This window comes from Dysidea avara, chromosome 12 (genome assembly GCF_963678975.1).
Source record: "Dysidea avara chromosome 12, odDysAvar1.4, whole genome shotgun sequence".
Taxonomy (NCBI): Eukaryota; Metazoa; Porifera; class Demospongiae; order Dictyoceratida; family Dysideidae; genus Dysidea; species Dysidea avara.
The window spans coordinates 24,979,470-25,006,799 of record NC_089283.1 but is presented as its reverse complement, the minus strand read 5'-3'; the positions used below and the strand labels follow the sequence as shown (position 1 = coordinate 25,006,799).

The 27,330-nt window shown below is 38.2% G+C and overlaps 3 protein-coding genes and 2 long non-coding RNA genes across 4 annotated transcripts; all 5 read right to left on the bottom strand.

Annotated features, from left to right (window-relative positions):
• LOC136240552 (E3 ubiquitin-protein ligase TRIP12-like) overlaps window positions 1–27,330 on the bottom strand; it is a 47,777-nt gene that overhangs the window by 2,773 nt on the left and 17,674 nt on the right.
• LOC136240555 (uncharacterized) lies at window positions 487–1,617 on the bottom strand. Its single transcript, XR_010693886.1, has 3 exons — window positions 1,531–1,617; window positions 688–730; window positions 487–633 (listed from the first exon to the last, which is right to left on the bottom strand). It is a non-coding gene; the product is annotated as an uncharacterized lncRNA (long non-coding RNA).
• On the bottom strand, window positions 1,938–20,029 carry LOC136241096 (TNF receptor-associated factor 3-like). Its single transcript, XM_066032269.1, has 2 exons — window positions 19,926–20,029; window positions 1,938–4,359 (listed from the first exon to the last, which is right to left on the bottom strand). The coding sequence occupies exon 2, from the start codon at window positions 4,352–4,354 to the stop codon at window positions 2,054–2,056; it is 2,301 nt and encodes a 766-aa protein (XP_065888341.1). The 5' UTR covers window positions 4,355–4,359; window positions 19,926–20,029; the 3' UTR covers window positions 1,938–2,053.
• LOC136241105 (uncharacterized) lies at window positions 5,494–10,086 on the bottom strand. The gene is made up of 3 exons (XR_010694163.1): window positions 9,930–10,086; window positions 9,833–9,872; window positions 5,494–5,557 (listed from the first exon to the last, which is right to left on the bottom strand). It is a non-coding gene; the product is annotated as an uncharacterized lncRNA (long non-coding RNA).
• LOC136240553 (E3 ubiquitin-protein ligase TRIP12-like) lies at window positions 20,871–25,652 on the bottom strand. Its single transcript, XM_066031548.1, has 6 exons — window positions 25,409–25,652; window positions 25,274–25,357; window positions 22,854–23,007; window positions 22,643–22,799; window positions 21,254–21,455; window positions 20,871–21,200 (listed from the first exon to the last, which is right to left on the bottom strand). The coding sequence occupies exons 5-6, from the start codon at window positions 21,450–21,452 to the stop codon at window positions 21,004–21,006; spliced, it is 396 nt and encodes a 131-aa protein (XP_065887620.1). The 5' UTR covers window positions 21,453–21,455; window positions 22,643–22,799; window positions 22,854–23,007; window positions 25,274–25,357; window positions 25,409–25,652; the 3' UTR covers window positions 20,871–21,003.

Below are 27,330 nucleotides of genomic sequence, written 5' to 3'. Positions count from 1 at the left end.
ATACCAAGATTGAGGCATGAAGTATTAGTGTGGGTTACAAATTGCAAATGTCAACACTGACTTCATCCATGCCAGCAGATCAGCACTACTAAATAGCTTAGTGTGATCCATAGCTATAGTCATATATACACTGGCACACAACATCCAATTGGTATAAAAATCTGCAGCTACTTATATTATAGCTGTGATATCTACGTATATATGCTTCTTATTATGACATTGGCCTTAGTTTAACATCAACTTGATCACTGCACACTTTAGTATAATATTACAAATTTGTGCAGTGTTAAGGTCTTAACTTTAGGCTCTGCACCAAGACAATCACCATAACAGTGATCCATAATTACTACTCTTTTATCAATTTCCTCATCATGATCATCAGAACCAAAAAACACATGGTCACCAAGAACAAGCACATGATCAAGATCAAACACACAATGAGTAAGATCAAACACGTAATGATCAAAATCAAACACTCACCCCATACTATCATCGCTCCAAGCAGTGGCTGGTTTACTATATATACCCTCTGTATTGTTCTATAGTCTGTATGGTAGCTAGAGGATCAATCTTGACTGGTCCACCCCTCCATGGCTGGGACACTGTATCACTGACATGATGCTGCAACTGACACTATATCATCATCATCAACAATAACTAATGATATTATTAGTGTGTACTGATTACCTTGATCTGATGTGTGTTGAAGAACTTGAGAGACTGTGGTCCCCTGGATGAAGTGTAGGTGGATAATTATGTGTTAGCATTTACCACACATGATACGTGCACATCTCTTTTCACTCTGTGTATATACTTTCACTAGAAACTGTTCCAGTTGGCATGTAGCCTGTGAAGCAGTGCACTCAGCCTCACCCTCTCTGCAGGCTCCTACAACACACACAATGACCACCCCAACCTGCCCATGAGATAGCTGACTTATGTTCCTAACAATGAAATGTACCGCGAGAAAATTTTGCAGATAATTTTATCTTTAGATGACTTTCCATGGTTTGTCTTTCAAGGGTTAGGTTTCTTGGTCAAATAATAGAAAACTTTATAATCCAAACCCTTATTTGAATGTAAGCAACTTTTCTATAAAAGTGATTGTTCTATTAGAGTATTTTGTCAACAACAAGTGTATGTTCTATTAGAGTAATTGATCAGAACATGAATGGTCTCATTGATCTGAACAAGTTCACTATCTGAACACTTTTGTCACTAACTAACACAGAGTTAGCCAGATAATGGAGGTCCCATTGTACTCATTTCAATAATCACAAAAACATGTTTTCAGTCAAACAGAGCTACCACAAGGCTACGTACATTAGTTACTTTAAAGAAGACACACTTAACCAACAAAACACTAAATTATTTAAAGGTATACAAAGATCAAGGAAGGACTTTAAGTAGCAATAGTAAATTTACAGGATTACAATAATAGATGATAAAAGACTATTATAAGTTGTACTGACTGAGGGTCTGATAGCTTTGTAGCCTTCCAAAAATTCTTATGACATCTTACCAACTTACTGGACAACCGAGGAAGATGTGTAGAAATTGTCTCAGTCTCACATTTAGTGGCAGAACACATGAGGGACTATAGTGGTGAGAAAGCTGTGGTAGGGAAGGAGTAAGTGATGACTAGGGTACTAAGATGGTGACTAACCTGTAGAGACGATCCAGGAGGTTACAGTGGAGTAGTTCAAATGATGACACACTGGAGTTGGGCTCTGCTAATATACAGTGTAGTTCTCTCAGTGCTTGTAATGATTGGGGTACACACACACACATGCACCCGCACACACCACAATGACATACACACAATACTTGAAATTATAGTTGGACATTTCACAAGCACAGCAAATCTAAAGTATCTGCTACTCTGGATCATGTGAGTAACCCATCATCATGAATAAAGTTCCTCACAGTGTACCATGTAGAGTTGTTAATGAGGTCATAAAACCCACACTAAATTACTAATTCGAGGCATTTTTATATGAACGTCCATGTAACAACACAATATCAACATTCACCATTACTGTACATTATTCAGCTAGTCTAGTTTATAGTCTACTTGAAGGAAGATACCATCATCTTTGAGGTACTGACATGTGGGAGTGATCTTGTGGAGGTGTTCATGGGAAATGAACTGAGTACTGTACCACACGTAGTACCAACCTCTCTCCCCACTGAAGACCCTCTTATGACCGTCATCCCAATACTCCCCATTCCCTAAATGATGTTCACTGTTACTGATCTGGTTCAACAACTTCACCTCACAATATCCCTTCAGTGGCCACCTTAACTGATCATCATATGGACCCTTCATGAGGAACAGGAAGATTGCCATGTAACCACTAGTCCAGCCAGCAGCATAGACATACAAACACATTTTGTATCCCTTGTGATGAGTATAGAATGAGTCACTGTACCACTGAACTCCATCACTCTTCTTCTTGGTATACTCTGACATCTTCACAATCACTGGAACAACTTGATCACCTGATGATAACTTTGATGCTTGATAGTTAACAGTGTTGTACCAGAATATGTTTGGGTCAGATACTGACTGTTCAATTTGTTGTGTCTTCTGCTTTGATGATGAAGAGGTAATAATCTTCCACCAGAGGTCTTTGTCTGAAAACAAAACATCTTCTAACAGCTTAGTTTTCTGTTCCAGTTTAGTTTCCAGTTCAGTGATCCTCTTCTGACCAGCAGTTTCAATCTTGGTGATCTTTGTTTGGAATTTGGTCTCCAGTTTGGCTAGTGCCTCATGAGTTGTGGCAGCTAGTGTGATGTGTTCCTTTTCAGCTTTTGTAAGATTTTGACAAGTTGTGGCTAGTTGTTGTTTTGTAGTGTTAAGATCTCTTTGTGTGTTAGTGAGTTTCTGAGTGAGTTCATCTTTTATCTTATTTGCTTCTTGTTTAGTTACTGCAAGTTGTTGAGTAAGATCATCCTTTGTCTTCCTGGCCTCTTCTTGTGCAGTTTGGAGGTTTTCTTTAGTTGTTCTTGGTTCATCTTTAGTAATGACTAATTCTTGCTTTGTTGCACACGTTGCAAGTTTGTTTTCTGCTTGTTGAAGCTTTAGAGTGCACATGAGATCATCTTTAGTGACTGCTAGTTGTTCTTCAGATTCTTTTTGTTGCTGTTCAATTCTCATAGTAAACTCATCTTTATATTTCTCCAGTTGAGATGCTGTATCTCTTTCTGTTTGTTTTAGTCTCTGTATGAGTTGATCAATTGTCTTCACAGCATTGCTCAGGTGTTGTTTAGTAGTAGCCAGGTCTTTTCCTGTCTGTGTAATCTTTGTTGTTAGCTTATCTTTATTTTCTACTGCCTCAACTTGACTATTAGCTAAATTGTGTTGAGTGTTAGTGAGCTGACGTGTGGTAAAGGACAAGTGTTCTTCCATCTTCTCCTTATTGTGTTTCTTCTGATCCTTACGAGCCATCCTCTCCTCACAACCCACCACATGATACTCACACTGGATTAGCTCCAGTGGGCACATCTTTATGTGTTCTTCTACATCATCTCTTGGGACACTACCAACCTCACACTTGTTGGGACAGGCTATTGGGAACTTGGGACACTGTTCCTTGTGTTCACCCTCAATAAACTGATGTTCTCCTGTAATGTGGCAATACTGACAGTCAACCTTAAGACGTCGACACTCCATCTTGACATGGGTGGTTAGGTATTGTTGTTGTAAGGTCATTCCACAATCATTAGGACAGGTAACTTCTTCAAGTGGACACATCTTCCTGTGTTCATCAATATCCTCACGAGGTATGTTATCAGCTTCACACTTGTTAGGACAAACTATGGGGAACTTGGGACACTGTTCCTTGTGTTCACCCTCAATAAACTGATGTTCTCCTGTAATGTGGCAATACTGACAGTCAACCTTACGACGTACACACTCATCCTCAACATGACCAGTCAGATATTGCCGTTGTAAACATTTTCCACAATCATTGGAGCATGTCACATCTTCAAATTGACAACTGCCACTGTTTCCAAGGTGATTGATGATATCATTCACTTCACCCTGCCATTCACATCCTTTCTCCTTGTTAGTACAGAACACATGAAGACTCCTGATAGCTCGGTCAGCTTGTCTGTTGCGAAATGTGACAAATTCTTTATCTCGGCAAATGGGACAAGCTCTGGTAACAGCGGTAACATTCTTTGCGGCATCAAGACAAGACTTACAAAATGTGTGACCACAGCATTCACTAAGATAAGGCTCTCTACTCGGGTACTGACAAATCTTACACACAAACATATCCGATGGAGTGTCTACAAACTGATATTCATACCCGCCCCCGCCATTGGGTGTGGTGGTTAGTGCCATTCTTTCTATAATGATAAATACGATAGATAGATAGGTAATCAATTTTGTCATAAGGATGTGGGTACACACATAAATTAAATACAGACACATAAAACACACTATAATATACACAGCACAAATAACTACATAGTATAATTAATCAATTATAGATCCAGTGGTGGATTTAGGGGTGAGCCAAAGGGGCTCTTGACCTCCCTCCAAATTGTTTTGGTCAATTGTGCTCTATATTTCATGATAATCTTATTCAGTGATGTTTTATCTTTCTATTTTGTAACTTTTAGCTGTAAAATAGCTAGCACCAGTCTCTATCATATAAATACCATGCTCCCAAGACTCCCAACAGCCAACCTACATGCTGATTAAAACCCACAATTGAATATATTTGAGTGTTGTATAAAAGTACACGGCTAGCTGTGCGTATATGAATGGAATTGTATAATCAAACAAAATTTCTTTACTACAAATCCTTTGATTGTTGTCTAAACAGCTATATAGCTGTACATACCAAAATCTGTTAAATGTATACACCTTTCAGTATTCAGCATTTTTAAGGAAACTGCATTGAGTGCATTCTAAGATCCTGTCTAGCGACTACACCATTGCATCTGAGTGCGCAATGGCACAGAATTGCTGTGCAAAGCTGCTGTTTACGCTATATAAAATAGTTCAGCAGGAGGTTAGCTGGAAACCCTGGCCTATCAACAATTGTACACCATGTAACCATCAAAACCGAGGCATCTCGCTTTGTTGTTCTACCAGCTTAAATCAACTTCTGCCACACTGGATGATGAATAGTTTGTTTATAACTTAGTTTGTGTACACTAGTCTGTTATTCTTGGCACGAAAATGGTATCTGTAGCATACTAAACTTTATCCATGTTGTTTCTTATGCTGTGGCATACAATGAACCTTACACATGACGTTCATACTAAGAAAGGACACACTGCATTGTTTGAAAGGCTCTAGTGATCGGCTGTACCGGAATTATCACACTACCTGGTGGAATAATGTTTGCTTACAATTGTACACATCTGTCTAAAATAAATATAGTTACTGCTGATTTGACTTGATATTCGTGTCTTCTGGACTGTTTAAAGTAGTTGTAACCATGATGGATTACTGCTGTACAATGACAACCGCTATGAATCATTTATGAGATGGAAATTCTTCTGTGTTTATTGGAAGGAATGACAATGAAGTTAACTAGAAAAAAGAAAATAATGACAACAGAGAATTGACTAGTATCATGTTTAACTGGAAGAGTATTTGTAATTACATAAAAAAATTGAAATTTTCAACTAGAGTAGGGACCATAGCACATTGATAAAAGGTACTGAAACAAGTTGGAGTAGTGTACGATATTAAATCACAGTAAAACAATAAGAAATGTTATAGCTCTTTATACTGTGCTCAAGATACCATAATGGAAATGCACAATATATAGGGATATAACACTTCTTATTGTTTTACTGTGATTTAATATCATGCACTACTCCAGCTTGTTTCAGTACTTTTTATCAATGTGCTATGGTCCCTACTCTAGCTGAAAATTCCAATTTTTTGTCTACTTGTTTGTTAACTTTTTTTGTAAAATAAAATTATTATGACTGGTGAACCCACCCATACCGCATCAAAAGAAAAATGGCACTGTGCGCCGCAGCTATCAATTATCGTCAGTATTGGGAGTAACACGTTATGTAATATATATTATTACTTTTGTGGTAACTAAGTAATAAAACGAAATACACTTTAAAAACAGGTAATATAACTCAAGTTACTTTACTTACAAATGTAACGTGTTACCTAAGTAATATAGTTACTGTAACGAGTCTAATATTATGTAATATTATTACTACAAGTGACAAAGTTACTAATCTCATTAGTAATCCACTGAGTAATGCCTAGCCACAACGAGGTAATGAAGCCTACTGAATGAAGTTTATTCACCAGATTCTTACACATTGCCCAACAACGCAATCATGTCACGTGATAAGGTAGTAGTTTCACACGTGACAGTTAAGGCTGTGGACACAAAGTAATACAATATGTAATATTATTATAGTTATTTATTTTATGGGTAATATGTAACTGTAACTAAATATTTCTGTAACAAGTAATATGTAATATGTAACTAGTTACTTTCAAAAGTAACTGTCCCAACACTGATTATTGTCTGAAAAGTAAAGTGTCTATTACATTCCATTGTCAGCTATGTTCAACCTGTTACACAGCATTACGAATCAAGAACTGTTTGAAAAGCACCTCTGCAATCAAAGTAGCCACTATGAAAAATACAGACGATTTCCGTTACAAAGGGGAAGTTATCACGCACTACCGCCAAATCAACACCTTTCACTGTCAGCAAAGATGAATGGGACACAAAGGAGGATACTGTTAAGTCCATGAAGAATGCACTGTACGTACTGTACATGTGGTATGTCAAAAAGCACACGTCGGCTGAAGCGATGTCGAACAGCAAAAAAATCAAGCCATTATTGAGTCACAATTGTCTGAAGGCATCAGTTAGTTACTAGAAAATTCTGTTTAATATATATTTTAAAACTCTTATAGCAACTTGTTGAAAGCATTTTGGATCAATCTGAAGACTTGTTTGGGCTTAGTTTTACCTAACCAATACTGCTTCATCATCATCAGGGAAAAGGTAGGCTGATTTTTGAGTAATGTTCTTTCATGGGAACCTTTGTGGTCCTTACTATACAGTACTATCACACTGTATGATACACCCACTTCCAGGCACCATCAACCAACATATACAATGTTTTTAGAAATTTGGAGGCTTGTTACAAGCTTTCAAATGTTGATTGAATATGTTACACTGCTCAGGAGCAAGCCTTACTAAGCAGATAAGAAGGTCATTACAAGTTGTTGGCTATTATATATGGATCAAGATTCCCCCCAAAGGAGAAATCCTAGAATAAACACTGACCTCGATACATTGATACTCCACAATACACGATATATCAATATAACCTAATTTCATACTGATACATATCATGACCTCAATGTATGATCGATATGTGATATATCAATATATTATTGTTTCATCTCTAGACCATAGTATGTGGTACTTGTGTGATTGAAAAGCAAATGTGGTTTCAAATTTCTTTAGTGGTAAGACACAATATTACCAGGGAGGGCTGTTGTAACTTGTGGAAGAAAGTACAAAACTTCATACGTACTTCTCAACGTAATTATTTATGGCGGGTGTACCTCAGAGTACCATCGGTTGCTTTTCAACTATTGTTGTCATGGTTATTGTGTTATTCATGGTGAAAACTGCATGGTTTATGTCACAAATTCTTGGATACTGTGATTTGATTGGCTCTGCCACTATAGTGGTATTTACACAAGTTCCATATACCATGGTCACCATGCATAAACGACTTTTGTATCAACTAAGTATGTAGCTAGCTACTGCATGAAGTTACTTTTTAAATGTTGTTTCCATGTTTAAGAAATTATGAAATATGAAAAATGACCTCCTCTCCTCATGACTTTAAAAAAATATAATCTGTGAATCAATTTGTTCTGGCCTTATGACTTAAATTTTGTCATTATGGATATCGTCCATAGCCCACAGTGTAAAAAGTTTGCATATATCTTGTAAACGAGAATCCCATAGGTTGGCACACAACACAGTCAATAATATTGGGAGGTGATATAGTGCTGGCAGTCACGTGCAGACGAAAACCTAACAAGGTGAAAAAGAACTTGATTGGGCTGGGGCTCAAACATGGGCCTCCGTATTCATAGTCCAAACTCATAACCACTGTACCATCGGTGCTGCAGTTACCTATCTCCCTTAGTTTGTATCTTAAGCCATCATCATTAAATTCCTTGTTTCCCATCACCACCATCTGCATCAATTTTTAGGTAGACGCACCAAATTTGATTATAGATCACGTGAATACAATATTTCATGATAGAAGGAGGCACAGAGTGACCAAGCTGTTAAGGAAAATACATTACCTGTGCATACAAATATAGCAGAAGGGTGGAAGACTCTCCACTCTTGTTCAGCTAGGTGCATGGGTGTACAGTCCTGGCAACCTTCAAGATTGAACAGTCAGAGACTGAATATACAAGACTGAGTCAAGTGTATAATTAACTAATAATCAATAATCACCTCCCGTCCGCATCAGTTTTTGTTCCATTGGGTGATGGGAAACAAGCAATATAATAACGATGGCCTTATAAACGTCCAACTAATGATATATGTAATAGTTATACCATGGGCAAGAGTGCTTTGCCTGATATATACGCACAAGCCCGAGGGCGAGTGCATATATACAGGCAAAGCACGAGTGCCCGTGTATAACCAATATGTTCTACTTTAGCATGTAGACTCACTTAATTGGCAAAATCTTTAGTTGCTATACCCTTCTCTTATATAGGGAACCAAATAAGCTGTGATTGTGGGATTGAATCTTTCCAACCAAACTGTGATTGTGGGATTCAATTTTAATACATCAAACAGTAGTTTGATTTTATTATTGCTAATATAGCAATTTTAAGAGACTAGTGTTAATTATGTTACTTTAATTGCTACATTTACAAAGTAAAAAACAAACTACTGTTAATGTGTTAAAATTGAATCCCACAATCACAGGTTGTTTGGCAGAATTCAATCCCACAATCACAGCTTGATTGATTCCCTATATAAGAGAAGAGGATAATAGTATAACATCAAAGAAATCTGATGATTTCTGGATATAGTGTGCATACCTACTAGGTATGCAATGTCTCAAGTTAACGAGGTGTGCGTATATCTTGTTAAGGCAGTGTGTAACAAGATATATGCACTGCCTTAACGGGATATACACACTGGTAGTGCGTATATCTCATTAGCATTTTGAGTCAGTTGGGCAAGTTACTTTGTAAAAGTAACTAGTTACATATTACATATTACTTGCAACTGAACTATTTAGTTACAGTTACATATTACCCATAAAATAAAGTAACTGTAATAATATTACATATTATATTACTTTGTGTCCACAGCCTAAAGCTGTCATGTGTGAAACTACCACCTTATCACGTGACATGATTGCGTTGTTGGACAATATGCAAATTTTGGTTATAAGTAAGAAGCTGGTGAATAAGCTTCATTCAGTATAGGCCTCGTTACTTCGTTGTGGTTAGCCATTACTCTGAGGATAACTAACGAGATTAGTAACTTCGTTACTTGTAGTAATAATTTTACGTAATATTAGACTCATTATAGTAACTATATTACTTAGGTAACGCGTTACATTTGTAAGTAAAGTAGCTTGCGTTATATTACCTGTTTTTATAGCGTATTTCATTATATTACTTTGTTACCACAAAAGTAATAATATTACGTAACGCGTTACTCCCAACACTGCCAATATGTGATCTATATGCACTGGCTTTCCTTTGATCTGAGGTGTGAAAGTGGTATATAACTGATATACCACGCTTTGTGGCTATGCTTACCATATATGGTGTAACTTCACACATTCCGCGAAATCCTTATCTAAACGGTAAACAAGTCTCTAATAACAAGCGTCTAAATCAACCAACAATTATTCACCTCAGGAACTGGAACAAGTTTCAATGAACTCTTGTCTCCTTCGTGGATAACTCACTAATCGTGACTATGTGGGCGTGGCACTGTTAAAAGTGTAAAACGTCTGATCCATCAAAAATTTCTATTGATTTCCATCTCCAGGAGGTGCTGTTTCACTATAACTTACTATCTATAATCGTTTTCATCTACTAGGGTGTAGAATATAACAGTTATAACACGACTACTCGGGATATGACTAAATATACGCACTCTCACTCGAGCGCTGCGCTCTCTCGTGAATTGTGCGTATATTTTAATCATATCCCTCAAAAGCGTGTTATAACTATAATATATATATATATACTATATAACGGAAAATTTTGGTGAATTTGGCAAGTATGCATGGATTTGCCAAAATTTTACTCGCCATTTTTAAAATAAAAATACCAGACGCTGTTCTCCATCACTTTAAATCGGTGACAGTGAATATTGTTACAGCAGCTATTCAGCCTTCCCCAAGTATTCCATTCAACAACTTTCTATTGATATTGGTTTTACAATAATATAGTTAAGTGGACAGGTCATTCATGCCCACACATGTTCCAGTCTCGATTGCTACAATCTACTCAGCACTTTATTACCAATGGCACTGCTTCAATACTTTAAACTGAAGAAGAAAGTGAAACAGCCTTTACCTAATCCAAATGGTCCGTTGAGCTTGAGGGTACCATCTTCGGGGATATCGTCCATGAATGCTTGCGTTAGCAAATTGTTAGAATGTGGCACTGCCTTGGACACTCAAGGCCCATACACAATACTAGACCCTGCACAGAGGTTTTAAATTGGCAAGATAGCAGCAGAAATTGGTACAACTGATGCTATACGTTACTATGCCAATCAATACCTCCTCTGAAGGAAACCACAGTGCGACGATGTAAAAACTTATACTGGGACAAGTCAAAGACCAAGTTAAAGAAGCAGCATGCAGATCACGTTCACCTGATAGCGATAATGAAGAGTCGGATAGTGTAGTTCAAGAATTAGTTCCTAAGAAAAGAGGTAGACCTTTACTGATTGGCGATGACCTGGACCACCAAGTAAGAGAATATATCAGGGAACTGAGAAGAGAAGAGGTTGTCATTAATACCGATGTAGCCATTGCAGTTGGAACAGGTATTGTAATGAACAGTGATGCTGAGCTGCTAGTTGAAAATGGTGGCCACATTGACTTAATCAAGCATTGGGCAAAGAATTTGTTGACTCGGATGAATTTTGTTAAAAAGAAGAGCAAATACAAAAGCAAAAGTTAGCATGGAACATTTTGACGAATTAAAGAAGCTGTTTTTTACTTGAATTCAGCAATGTTATGGAAATGGATGAGGTACCTGCAGAGCTAGTTATAAACTGGGACCAGACGGGAATAAATTATGTACCAGTATCTTCATGGACAATGGCAGAGGAAGGATCAAAAAGAGTTGATGTTGCTGGTAAAAATGACAAGCATCAGCTCACTGCAGTGTTTGCCAGTTCTATGTCAGGAGATTTTCTTCCCATTCAGCTAGTTTACCAGGGGGAAACTACTAAATGTTTACCAAAACATAGCTTTCCTCCTGACTGGGATATAACTTTTACTGCTAACTACTGGTGCAATGAATTGACAATGCGACGATACGTAGAAAATATAATTTTGCCTTACCTTTGTCAAAAAAGACAGGAGCTGAAGCTTCCCCCTGGACAACCTGCAGTACTGATCTTTGATAATTTCAAAGCTCAGTGCACTGAAGAGCTGTTAAATTTTCAGATTCAAACAAGTGGTTCTTGTTCCACCTAATTGCACTGACTGCTTACAGCCCGGATATGCACATTAACAAAGCTGCAAAAGAATTTCTCCACAAGAAGTTTCACAAATGGTATGTAAAGCAAGTTTGTTCCCAATTGCAGCAAAAAGTCAAGACACAGCCAGCAGATCTGCGCTTGAGTATTGTTAAGCCTATGGGTGCCAAATGGATGTGTGATTTGTATGATTATTTAAAGAGCAAGCCAGACATCATACATAATGGTTTTATAGCGACAGGATTATTGAAATTGTAACAGGATTGTTAGAACTGTAACATCATGCATTTTACACTTTAATAAATAAAATAGCTAATTGTAATGTTCTACATGAAATTCATAACAGCTTTTTTATGCAAGGAAATGGGATGAGCTTGTTGTTCTCCAAACACTTAACAAGATGTGCCCTCATTGATCACTGCTGAAATTTTTGGATTCAGACCAAATGCAATACATGTAACAGATGCTATAGAAAACAACCCACAATCTTTCCCTCCCTTCTGCTTTGATGGACTTATTACTTTGATTATTGGGGTTCTAGTGGTTGAACTTCTAAGATGGTTGCTTTGTTTCATCATCTAGAGTCTTGAACAGAGAGTCGTATACATGCACTTCGCCTTGCTCACACTTCACAGTAGTTGCTACAATCCAGTGGTGTCGATCACTGCAGTGAATTATTTGAAGCTTATTGGTGATCTCATCTTCTGTGAATACCTGCTCAAAATCTTTACATTGCAAACGGGTCAACTTTAACCCTTTCAACTGGGAAACTGTGCCTTTAACAAATTCTGTGCCAAATTAACATGGATATCAGACAATTCATTGCCCATCACATTGTTTTCCATTTCCTTATTAGGTAACTTATGTCTTTTGGCATTGAGTGTTCTTCTGTGGTGTCCATTTGATTTTCTGCTTTACCTACTTCATCAATTTCATCAATGATTATTTGGTGCTGGACTTGACCATCTTGATTATTCATCTGCTTCAGCTCCTGAACTTCTTGTTTGATTTGTTGACCTTTAGCAGAGGTAGCTTGACTGTTGTCTAAACTTTGTAGAGGGATTTCAGTATAGGCGAGTTCAAAGTCATATTCCTTGTTTAAAACCCTCTTTATTACTCTTTCTATTTTGTCTGATTTGGCTTTGTCTGATGTTCGGAAAGTCAACATGCACGGTATTTCCAGGCCCCCTTGCCACAAATCATGGGAATAATGTCGGCTACCATTCACTTGGCAGGTAATCAACCCTCCGTCACGAATAAAAATTGAGCATATGGAAGAAATTGTGCGTGGGCAATGGCCAACAATCACTCCATCTTTTTTTTTTTACAGCAACTGCAAATGTATCATAGGCATTCCCCACTTTCCTCTTACAACGAAGAGCTTCTCCATCGATCGCAGCATCCCAAATGGCACAGTAAACATGATAACCTTGAACCTTTGATTGAACAGCAAACGTGTACTCCATCAGTCATTCTATCAAGTAGCAAAGGGTGTAGTGTCGTGTGAAGAATCACGTGAATGATGTGACGGCATTAGTGTTGCTGATCAACTAGCTATATACAGTTCACAGAATAAACATGATAACAGCGCATACATTTTGCCTAGTGAAGCATTAAAATATATGCTGTACATTTACCGTGTAGCTACTTAGTCCCAGCGTAGCTAGACTGATATCGCAACCTCGTCTCGAACTCGCACTGTCGTCTAATTTGCATGGGAGTATATGTGTGATCCATTCACCAAGATATTATCCGACAATTTCTGTCAATGACCAATTCGCCAAAATTTTCTCCCACCAAAATTTTCTGCTATACAGTACATAACAAGAGTCAAAAGAAACCAAAGCTGAACCCAACCCTAACCATATTAGGCCACTCCAATTGGTATACCAGTTTCTGGTCCCCCACCCGCATCAAAATATCAGAATCTCTTGATTAGTCATTATTACTATTATTACGATTTTGCTGCTCGTGCACATACTCTACTTGTCTATCCCGCTCATTGGTACATGTTGCATTGCTTTCTGGTAAGTGTTATTGTTGCTAATTGTAAGTGCAACTGCAGTATATGGCTTTTAAAGGTTGTTTGTAGAAGCCATTTAGTTCATACTTCATGATTGGTGTCTAAATGTGTCAGCATTTGTAGGTTTTACTTTGTTGTATATAAATAATTCATGCTAGTGCATGTATTATAGAGATGTTTCAGCATGTGATTTTCGTTACGTCATTTTCCGGAAGTTGCCATATTGGTGAACAGGTTGCTACAGAAGTAGCTATTGGTATACGGCTGTTTTTACTACGTTGAAGTATGCCTCTATGTCTATATTGCCTAAATATGCTGACAGCTTGCCACGTGAAGCAAAGGTTCGATATCAGGTTAAAATTCGCTTATTGGAGGAGTGGACCCGTTTTCCTCTGGTGAACTAGGGGTTGCCACTAGTGATGTACCACCTGTGGAAATGTGTGACTTGGCTTCGTACCTCGTTTTGAGGACGAGCTTTTTGATTGGTGAAGGATGTGCATACTTGAAAGGTGCTTGGAAAATATCTTTCAATATATAGGCTGAGCATGTTTATATATTGTGCATATATACTCTAACTATTGTTGGCCTGTTTAAAATCGTTGTAATAATAATTGCTTTGGACTGCGTCAAATATGCCAGCATAGTAAAAAGCATCATAGGTTGGAGTGCTATGCAAGCATAATGCTGGTATATTTAATAGGTGGATATTTCAAACTATGGAGTTAAAATAGATTGATAGTCCCTAATAGAGCAGTCAGCAAACTGAGAACACTCATAGCTCCTTAGATTGATACTCTCTAATAGAACAGTTTATAGTAAAATACTCTAATAGAGCATTCACTGATTAAAATTTTCTCATAATAATAGTCACAAATGTTGCTAACTTAGGAGCATAATGCAAGCATAATAGGAACACTGAAACAGCATAATGGGTGGGGAATTCCTGAAAGCATTTTGGGCAAAATTCTGACCATATTTGACTCAGGCCTAATATTGTTCTTGTGACTGTTTTAATAGAGTAGTTTAACTACTTGACCGTTTTATAGGTTCTTCATTCACAGAAGTTGAGTGAAACTCCTTTGAGCAGCTGGATAGTGTTGGAGGAGGATGGGGATATATGCTGTACTCATTGTACTGGCATGGCTGGCTTGGGCGAGATCTGTACACATGTGGCTGCAATTCTGTTTTACCTAGAGACACTCTACAGGATCGCCAGAATTAAGACACCAACAGAAGGTCCATGTAATTGGATTATGTCAACATTTCTAAAATCAGCAGAGTACCATTCAATCAAAAATATTGATTTTACATCACCCAAAGGCAAGAAGAGGAAATTAGATGAAACAATTGACAACATGAAATCACCAGACCAACTAGATGCAACAGCTTCAGTGGATAGCCCAGTAGACATACATAAAGAGATAATAGGAATGGAACTCCTTTTTGAAAAGCTTAGCATATGTGGAGCCAGTCCTGGTGTTTGGTCTCTTGTTCCACCATATTCAGACAACTATGTACCAAAATCCTTAATGGGCACCTTTCCAAACCACTTACTGAATTTTATAATCCAAATTTAATTGATGCTGAGTTTGATGACCTAAGAAGTACTTGTGATGCAGTATTCATTACTTTGACTGAAGAGATATTGAAGCAGCAACCAGATCACAGGCTAAATGTAAATTGCGGTACAAGTACAGGAGTGGTAGGGTCACTGCACCACGTATGAAAGCTATCTGCAGTACAGCAATTAAGAATCCATCACGAAGCCTCATTAAATCAATCTGTTACCCTGATGTTTTGTTCCTTTTCCAGCAAACAAACTGACTGGGGTACTAAGAAGGAAAAGTGTGCCAGGGAATTATACTACAAAGAAATTGGACCCAGTCACGAAAATTTTGAAGTTTCAGATGTGGGGTTTGTCATCAGTCCACAGTGGCCTCATCTTGGAGCATCTCCTGATGGTGTTGTTTCCTGTACATGTCATGGAAAGGGGGTTATTGAGCTCAAATGCCCTTATAGTCACAAGGATGACACCATCAAGAATGCAGTCACCAAGAACAACACTTTTTGCTTAATAGAGCATGATGGTAAATTGAAGCTACGCAGAGACCACACATGCTATTACCAAATCCAAACTCAGATGCATATTTGTGGTGTTAACTACTGTGATTTTGTTGTGTGCACAGTACTAACATATTTGTTGAAAGAATATTCCAAGATAACGGTTTGTGGGAAAATTGTCTTAAAACTGCAACTTAATGTTTTTCATCCTGTATACTACCTGAACTGCTAGGACACTGGTACACACGTCCTGAATGTGGAGCACAGAAAGAAGAGGATTGCCAATCTGAGTCTAGTGATGAGGATCATTTGTATTGCATTTGTAACCAACCCAGTGAAGGTGAGATGATAGGCTGTGACAATCCTGACTGCAAGATTGAGTGGTTCCACACAAAATGCCTTAAAATGAAGACAATTCCAACTGGAAGGTGGTATTGCAAAGACTGTCAATTTGAATATTAATTGTATAATATATATCTCTTTACAGTGTCATTACAATAGCTATATATCAGGTTAATCAAAAGGTACTACAGAATCACATACATTCGTTGATTCACAACATACACGTACAATATGGTCAATAAGTGGAGTATTCCGATCTTTTTACCTAGTAACATACTGAATTGGGATGGTACTTTGTAAAATCTTGAATTTCTGCTTAACGGAGCCAATAACACGCTCTACATGAATTCGAACATTTGCTATTTTCCTAGTTTACTCAACTTCTAGAGCAGACAGTTGGCTTTTGTTCCTTGTAAATGCTGGTATATGCAGCTTGGCTTGCATAGCAGCCACAGAATCAGCAATGTCAAAACTACGATCAGCAAGAACAACATCTCCTGACAGCAGTTTCTTCAAAATTCCACAGTGCTCTGTAAGGTGCACATCACTTACACGCCCACCCCAACATTCAGACACAAAACAGATTACTCCTTGAGGAGTAATTCCAAGCAGCAGTACGTTTGTTGTATTGTGATGCTTGTAATTAGACCAAGTGCTAGCTCTTGCTCGGAGGTTAGATGATCTTTCGATGTAAACCTTGAAGCAGTCTAAAATTACAGCAACTTTCTTTCCAAAAGAACATTGAAAGGACTGCGGCATTGTCTTTTGCAAAGCTTCTCTGTCTGGCCAAAGTATCAAGCCATGCAACTGTCTATCAATATGCGGTAACCATTTGTTGAAGATCCTTGAAATTGTTGCACATGAGACACTAAAGCGATGCGATAAATTTTCAATGTCTGCATTGGTCCTTAGCTTCAATAAAACACATGAAAATTGTTGAAAGAGTGTTAATTTGGTCTCTCTTTCATGTGACATACCAACTGAAACATGCTCAAATAAACACAACAAGACTTGGCGATTTGGCAGGCCAGTATGATACTTTGTAAACTCATCATCAACAAATGCATCCTCACAGAATGGTATAGAGGGTTTTCTCCTAGTTGCTGCATAAGGTTCTGGATTGTAAGCCTAGCTTGGTGTAACTGCTCTTGGAGCATCTGGACCTCAGCAGAACACTTATATACAGTGGGTTCTTTAGCTCTTGACACATCAATGTATTGCATTCCAATACTAATCTGTTCTATAGCTACATCCTTCACTTCTTCACATACTTCATCCATTAAGTCATCCAAAACATTTGGAAGCAAGTTCTTCGATACATTCATGCTTTTCCCTCCTACCTTTGGCTCTCTTATATCGGTCGTTACTGGATTGAATCTTAAGTTGGCTTGCTGCTGTGCTCTCTGACGTAGGCTCTTTGCCGAGACGTAACATTGGCAGCCAGTCTGGATTAGCTACGTATGTCGTATAACTCTGCTGGTTTTCTGGATAAAAAGTGTCTTGAACACATGTGCCAGTTCTTTAGTGATATGGGTGCGATATTCTTCCTTCCAATAGAAGCCAGGTAACTTGCTCTACGCTTTAGTCTTAATTCATAGTCTTTCCGCCCTTGGTACTTGTTCACTACTGGTAGCCTATAAAGAAACATTTTTGTCTCTTCCTGAGCGTTTGGAGCAGCCATATACTGTGCAAATCACCATCTGTACGTAGAAGTGTACTTCCTTTCGCCGACATAGCAAAAACAGCTGTACACCAAAGCTATGCCCTCCGTAGCAACCTGTTCACCAATATGACAACTTCCGGAAAATGATGTAACGAAAATCACGTGCTGAAACATCTCTATAGTCATGTAGCTGTATCCAGTAGAGTTTTAACATAGTGATTTTAACAGTATAATAATGATGACATAATTAAGATATTCGCCCGCCCGCCGCATACCCCTTTCAGTGTGAGCAGGACCAGAAACCGGTATACCAATTCACAGTCAAGGGGTAGTTACTTCATACCGCCTATTGATGTGCTCGCAACCAAATTAAAAGATCACCAAAATATTGCTTGATTTCATCTTTCCAAGAGCCTTGATTCTTGATCGTCAACTGTATAAGCTTAGTAAATTCCCTTCTCAAGTTGCCTTTCCAAAGGTGCTTGATCGCCACTTTTGCGGACGCCTTGATCGCTTGATTCACTGCATAAATACTCCTTGATCACTCTTGATCCCGGTCGCAAGTGCATCAATTAGTGGTATCATAGATATTAGAGTACAGGGATTAGAAACTAGCGCGCGCCCTGAAACACTCCGCCGTTGGTGAATTCATGAGGCCAAAATGGTGTCTTCTGCTCTGGACTACTTTCTACGGGCGTGGAGTATTTCATGACAATCTCTTTATGTTTTACAAGTACTACGCAAACTCCTATTGTAAGTCTTGTTGTGAGTTTTTGCCGCCATCAATCATTTTAATCTCAGTCGACACGATTTTTTTGTGTACCTGTTGTGTTCATGGTAAGTTCACTTTCGACTGGCAAACAATGCCACAGTAACCCTAAAGTAACATAGTTTTGCATGGTGTACTTCATTTTATTATTCCGCTTGATTAACGTCCTTTGGCAGTCTCATCTCGGTTCTTTAAAATACTAGTCCATGATTTATCAACTTCAACACAAGCGCTGTTATGCGAGAAACATCTTTCAGTGGTACTGTGCAAAACTTCAAAGTATTGCGAAGACTTCAGCACTATTTCCCCAGTGGAACTAGACTTCTGTTCTTCGTAACAGGTAGACAAAAAAACGGAGGTACCCATTGATGATCACAATGGTAAATGGCGATGAAAACCACCCAAGACGATTAAACAACAGAAGCCAGAAGCATTAAAAGTCTTGTATTTCAACTAAAATACCACAAGGTGGTTGAAATCAACTGTAAGACGACTAAACCACAAACTGCCATCCCGTCCGCATGGATTTAATCAATAGACAATATGCATACCGAAAACATTCTAATAAGCACGTGATCTTTTGACGGTGAATTAAGTGCGAATTGATTCATAGCGTGGCAGTATCAGCGATTCTTACAGAGCGGTGACTTCTTCTACCCAGGAGATAGTATAACTGGCGAGCGAAAGGTTTCCCGTAGCATTAGTGGTGAGTTATAGTCCTAGCGAAGTTATCAGCGTTTCTTACGGAGAGGTGATTTCTTCTATCTAGGAGGTAACACACCTGGCGAGAGAAAGCCTGCCTGTAGCATTAGTGGTGAGTTATAGTCTGAGCCGCATTAGCTACCCATACTTATGTATGGGATTTTCACAAAATTTCGGTAGTCGTTCACCGTCAACTTTTTTTGGAAAGCGTCGCCGCACTACTGTAATTGATCATTTTTCTTTCGAATAATATAGCATGCATATTGTCTATACCGAGGAGTGCTTCAACCACAATCAATGGTAGATATACACGGCGCGCGCTCGGTTGCCTATCCCTTCTCTCTAATATCTATGGCGGTATAGAGTTGACTACCCCTTGACAGTGGAATGGCCTAAACGCTAATAACTACAGCTGTCCACTGGCACTATAGCTGTCAGTTCCATAATATTGTTAGTCATTTACACTAGTTGCGAAATACAAAACAGAGTACACTGAGAAGTAGCTAGCTAGCTCCGTAACAGTGACAAAATACAACACAGGGAAAAAAATAACGAAGCCAAAAAATAAACAGATCAAAGTACGGTGTAATATTGTAGGCCAAATACAATATGACTAGTAGACTATACCTTCTTGATCATTCAAATGTTTCTTCAGTAGTCTCACGATCTTATTGAACACTGAACGGGCGGTTGAACTCGCCTGAGCAACTTGCGCCTTTAAAGTTCCGGAGTATAGTAGTCCGCTAATTTACGAAGAATTACGGCTGCAATGTAGTTACTTGCTGGCTGTGGTTAACTACTCGATCGTTCTTTACTTTTTTCATATCATCCAGGGACTGAACTAGCCATGACTGTCACTAACAATCTACCAGCACAATTAAATATCGTTTAACTAACTACTTATGGTCGCATTTTACTAATAACTTCAACCCAGAGAGAGCTTGTACATTTCACATTTTGTGCCCTTGCCACCGCTGCTCTAGAGCGCCAATTTCTACCAATTTTAACAAACTCTAGCTATCTATTGTAATTATAAGTAACTAACAGTTGTAATTATTAGTTATTGCACTGTATTGTATATGTATGCTTCTTTGGCAGTGGGTATCTATTACCCACTGACCTTTAATGCAGTCCTGAACTGCATTAAAAAGTATTAAAATAAAAAATAAAATAAAATAACACCTCAAGTATTAACTTAACTGATTGTCATTCATCAGATATACAGGTTTATTCAGTTATTTATTTATTTATTATCTACTTCATCCAAATAGGAAGGGGTGGCACCAAAAGGCTAGGCCTGCACGAGGGTGCTTCCCAAAATATTACACACATACTTACGTATATATATAAATTTATTATAAGGGGAAAATGAAGGGGCCTAGGGAACTGCCCCAACTACCGAGAAGTTTACATGTGAAATTGTTGGTAAAATGCTATTTTTTCAGAAGATAATTACACAGAAAACTAGCTATAGGAAATATCAGCTTTAAATTAAAAGTGATTGTTTGGTATTTTTGCTATTATTTTGTCATAAGTGTGACTTCATCACAAGCTCAGTTACCACAGATAAGAAATGATTGTGACACTGAACAAATTATTACAGCAATATTGAAGAATTAATTGTGTGACAAATAAATAATTTGATTGATAGTGAAAGATGATTATCAAATTACAGAGAGTTATATTAGTGTATACTGTACATTGTTCATGACAGGTGGAAGGAGTGTTGTCCCTCGTGGACAGCAAACTGTAGTCTTTCCTTCATCACCTCAACACAAGTGTAGTCAGGGAGTTTCAGGTAATTGACACAGGTCATTACTGATGGTAAGAACTTGTCCACATTCTGGGGAGACTCAACATTCCTTCGTACTATTCTCAGTGGAGGATTAAGTGCTCGGAATCCTACAGTATATTAATGGTTTAACTAAACCTCACATGTTGTGTAATACACTTACCACCAACTGGTAGTTGGGGACTTCCTGTGACAAACTGAAGGAACATTCTTTGTTCATTATCATCATAGTAACTAAGGACTTCAAATAGAAATTTAATTGCTCGACTGTCATGTGTGTAGCTGTGATCAGGACGACAACATTCAACCAATTTCTGAGCATTCCAATGATTGTGCTGAGCTCCACATAATAGCTGATCCATCTACTAGTATTTTAAAAATTGTTAATTTAAAAATGAAGTAGGGATCTATGCAATAAAAAGTAGTGAAAGAAGAGATGAATGATGGTATTACAGTATAGCTCATTGGGAAGTCCCTACTTTGGCATTGAACAAAATAGTAATATATAGCTAATGTGCCAAAGTAGGGACTTTTCTACTGAGCTATGCTGTAACACCATCATTCATCTCTTGTTTCACTACTTTTTATTGCATAGATCCCTACTTCATTTTTAAATTAACAATTTTTAAAATACTAGTTTTTTTTTTGTTGTGGCACAGCTAGCTACAGTGTTTTGTATTAGTCCACTTGTACTCCACATCTGTAGGTATGGGAAAGGCAGATACCATGCATCACTTATAAACATCTTGCCCATTTGCTCAGTGAGAAGTGGAGTTCCCCATATTATGTGGTTATATGCTGTATTTTGGGGTTTATGAATTAACGCCTTGATATGTTTTCGTTGGATGAAGAAGATAAACAGCCTGATTGAAGATAAAAGAAAAGACAAGACACAGAGGGCCTACACTCGTCAGAACCCCAAAAGGCACATCCCACTGGTGAGTTTGTTACTGTGGCGTAAAATAGTGGCCATGCGCTGCTTTGTTTGGCCTCTAGCCTTGCAACTGTGGTCAGTGAGGCAGAAAGGCAGTCAGGCAGTCAGTAAGACTAAAATTCAAAATTTGGCGATTTAAAAAAAAATTCTATATCCGGCCACCCGTAAGTGTTATATTTAATGCTGTAATATGGACTATTACTATTCCGTATAGGTGATTTTTGTCACGTAAAATGTCTCTAGGGTGATTTATGAAGGCAGAATTTTGGGCAGCACATGAAAGTTTCACCACAATCCCTACTTAAACGGTACGACCGTACCGTTTGATAGTACCAGAGGAAGTTATAACAACAAGTGTTAGTAAACATGTTGTGGTCTGGTATTGATAGTGTTCAGTAGTAGTGTTGTCAGAGTATCCTCACTTGGTAACAAGCTAGGAAAACTAGGTGTTGTTATAAAGTAACTAAGAAAGAGTTTGTGAGTGTTCTGACAACACAACTCTACCAATTCATCACATTTCACTGAAGTTTAGTGTAGTGTAATGTGATTTATGATGTAGCTACAGTTAACCTCATGTAATCCCTATAAGGACTTAACACTTCACTAAACGCTACCCACCTCACTGGGATAGAACTGTTGTAGAGAGGAGATGGGAAAGATGGAATGCCCTTCCTGAATGCTGCAAACTGTGCTGACATACCAATAACCAACGTCCAGTACACCACCAACTATAACATCTTCGATTCTCCACTCCTAGTACTAATGCTTTACCAGGCTAACATGATGACAATACTTCATAATATGGTGAAGTATTGATAGGTAGCCTTACCAGTAGGGAGTCTCTTTCTAAATTGTATTTCTTCACTGCAACTTCTGCAAGTTGTGGTACAGTATATATGACACTTGCTCCATTAGTTGCCTCTACATTGCTGGCTGACTATGTTTGATCTATAGAGGATTCTCCTTCCCTGCATAGTTGGTAACTAGCAAATAGAAGGATAGATGATAATGTGTATGTAGTATGTGCGTGTGTAGTGGGTGTGTGTGTGTGTGTGTGTGTGTGTGTGTGTGTGTGTGTGCGTGTGTGTGTGTGTGTGAGTGAGTGTGTGTGTGTGTGTGTGCGCGCGTGCGCGCATGTGTGTAGTGTGTGTGTGTGTGTGTGCGCGCGTAGTGTGCCAGCTGTCTATAATTGTTTAATGGTGTTGGGGTCGCTGTGGAACTTTTGGTTCCGTGACCTCTCTCTGTGAGACCTGAATACATAGTCCTCCTGTGAGTTACTAGTCCTGACCAAGGAGGTTTTGCCTGCACAAGGCTCAAGTGCCTGAGTGGTGCACAGGTGGCAATAGTTGTGTTTCGTACAGCTGCTGTATAGGCTTTGTGTGTGTGTGTGTGTGTGTGTGTGTGTGTGTGTGTGTAAATAAATGTACAATTATTTAATGGGACATAGCACCATTGGAGGCTTAAGCGTTTAGCTCCATAATTAATGTCAATGAATATGGTAAAGTGTCACCTAAAAGTATTGCTATAAACTAGTTTTTATAATATGGCATTTCACATCAGCTTCCTTATGGTTCATTAGATACTTAGATCATGTTTCATGTAACCTTAAAGGAAACATACTTCATAAAGCCACTATATGGTTTCTAGTGTGCTTTATGTATATGTAATGAGCCTCATAGGTAAGCTGACATGATGAACAACAACACTAGACCACAGCAGCAATGTAATATATCATACAATCACACAGAAACACAACTGGCTATAAGTACAGAATAGTTACTTATATATCTTACACTCACTTGACCTATTACAATGTCATAATATGTGTGTATGTACAAGTTAACAAGTTCCACCTATGACATATGTCACTTCATCAGACCAACAACATACACATGTATGTATTCTTTAAACAGGATTATAATCATTATTGTGTCTGTGTAAAAAAATGTGTGTTCGATCTCATCTGAGTCTCTAACTTACCTTCAGACATGAAAATACCTTTTCAGTACCTCATATAGCAACTTGGGCCATTATGGCTTCAACACAAGCTTGCACACTCACAAAGTATATACAACAGTTTCAGAATTGTTGTTAGACATTTGTTAGACCAGCCTGCTTAGCTGGCTTCTCAGCAGGTCATGTGCTTCACCAAATGTGCCGATAGTTACCAGTGTTCTCATTAAGCTAACAGTACAACAAGTGATGTTACTGCTGAATAATGAGATAAGTGGTGACAGCATAGGCTTATATGTGTATATCATGTACCAACTTAGGATTTTAAGGTACAGAGGAGAATTAATTATCCAAAAGCTAATATGGGAGGGGTGTTTGAGCAATTGAAAAGTACGTAAAATTGAACAGCCATACAAAATTTTGTACAACTACTCTAATAGAAATACACCTGTTGACAAAATATTCTAATAGAAGTCATATTGGGGATCAGATTATTGATGCCTTAGTTATCTAATGTTCAGATAATTGACTCTCCAGTGAACACATGGCCTACATAACTAGTCAAATCCAACACTATACACCATGATGATTGAGAGAATTTTCAGTGGTGGTATTGCTGGTACTTTGTACCACAGTGGCATTTGCTTAGGATAAAACTAACAATGTGGTATATTATTCCAGGGTGTCCTCCTATTTTTTAAACCCTTTCTACTACTAGCTTCATTGCTATAGTATACTATTTCAAGTTCAGTATTAATACAATAGTAATACAGCGGCGGCGGAAGTAGTTGATATGAGGGGGGGCTGGGCTGACCCAGACTTATTTCTATAGTTTGGTAAGGTGAGACCAAAAAAAAAAAAAAAAAAAAAAAAAAAAGGTCGCAACCAACTGACAAGAGCTTTCCACCTCACCAGCTACCATTCCTAGCTGATAAACTACATAAAAATCCTTTCATAGCTCGCTACACGCTGACTACTTTATTAGAGTGACTGCTCTATTAGAGTATCTCGATCTTTATCACGGTTTTCAGCCCCACTCCAAGAAAGATAATTTCGGTGTGATATCATTCTGAGGGGGGGCTAAGCCCCCCTTAGCAGACCGAGGGGGGGCTTTAGCCCCCCCCCTTTCCGCCGCCTATGTAATAATACTGCTAGCTTGCATAATTACTTTAATAATGCCTGAGAAATGAAAATTTACAACACTTATGGGTTTGAATTGTTCAATTTCAGTTGAATGTTTGTAATATTTAATAAATTTAACTTTCGTAGTTAATACAGTACACCACACAGCCTTACCTGTCTCACTGCTACCAGGTCTACAATATAGGAACGTCCTAACACTGCTATCCCCACTTCTTCCTCATGTGCTATATGACTAGCCTGCAAAGAGGAGGGGCTCAATGGGTGTGTACACAGCACAGTCACACCCACCTCTATCACCCTGCTCTCAGTAGAAGCATACTCCCTCCATTCTCCATCATTGCTCTGCCCTTCCCATTGCACCTCAGTTAGATACCTTCTTTCACCAAAAATCTCACTGATCTCTGACACATTGTTGTGCTAGCTCACATGATCCACAGCATGCTCACATGATCTTACCATCATTGGGAATCTGAGGTAACAGCTCACTACAAGTAGAAACAAGTCATGTCACTGATGTGTTGTATAACACAGTGATACAATCAGATAATGAGCAATATTTACTATATATCATCAAGAATATGTTTTCTCTCTTGTGTTGTAACAAACTAACAATGACTATTTAACGATGTGTTCATTACACTCCAATACTTAAAACACTTTCACGTTGAAGACAAATATTTGGTTCATATACATTTTACCTGATTGTGAACAATTGTAGCAAAACTTTCTTGAAAGAGAGAGGTCCTACTGTGTTCCAACCAGTGTGGACAGACCCTTACACACATACACCAATAATACCTTGCTAAGGAGATGATCTCTCCAGGAGAGTAGAGGACAAGCTAGATGGGTAACATGATCACACCAAACACAACACATAACATTCTCTTGTGTACCATCAGGTGGACCCAATATCAGATACCTCAGTGTGTCTGCTATATCAGTGTGTGTTATAGAGGACACCACTAATAATATGTTACTAGTAGACCTTCACAATGTAACATATATAGTACATAGTTATAATTGCTGTAGTTTTTCTTCAGTTACATGCTGGAAAGCTGGATATAAATACTACAGATCTGTTGTGTTAGAAAGTAGGATCACAGTTGATCAGGATAACTGTAGCTATAATGGACTTTATACAGAAAACTGCATGGTGTTATTTACTTAGATAAGATAATCTCCTTAATGTATCTATTGAGGCAACAGAACATTTTCTTTATTTGATGCATATTTTAAGTTATACCAAATACCAAGGTCAACACGTAGCTCCCTGGATACTAAAGTGAAGAACTCCAGTGTTGGGCCCAGCCCAGTACCAGCCTAACACAAGGTATATAGTTACGTGTTTATAAATGATGACACTTATGCTCTTGGTGGCCCCGAGATCATTAATAACCTTCTCAGCTTGTGATAGTAGGTCATCTCGGGACACACAACACTGCACAACACACACCATGACACTTTCTGAAAGTGTTAATATCATACCTTCTTCTTGTCTAGTCGTGGAGTGACTCTGTTATCTTATTAATGAAACATGATAACTGTTAGATTACAATCTGTTGTACAACATAAGGAGCAGTGTTAACCTTCATACAGTCGGGGTCAAAGTAACTACAGAAAATGATTGGACACGTGCTGCTGGCTAAATATTTACTGTGTACCAACTACAGAAGTGAATAATGTGGTAGGAAGAGTGTCCAAATTATTTCCATAGTGTTAGAGTTGATACTAAGGAAAGCTTCTGGTGACATGAATTCAACAAAAGATTACCAGAAATCAATTAATTGATGATTGGATCTGTGATGTCACATGAGCTCACATGACATCATGTGATGTAGTACACACCTTGAAATTGTCTCATAGCCTTTGTTGATATTTTCTGGTTGATGAATTCTATTGGTGGAACTATGGCCCTGGCAGCTATGCCCTGTGATTGGTGTAATTGATTGTACAGTGAGCCCCACCCTTCAAACAGATACAAATCTGATTGTGAACAAATAATAATCTTATTAATGTCAACACTGGTACACTGGAGCTAGAGAGGGAGGAGGGGCTGAAGTAATCATCGTATAGCTTTGTGTAGTGCAGAAGTGCTAGGAGTGGGTGGAGCTGCTACAATTCACACATGCTCATTAACAACACAAAATTCAGATAATACATAAAAATTAATAGTGGAGAATAAAATGGAAGCAATACAGTAATACTAAGTA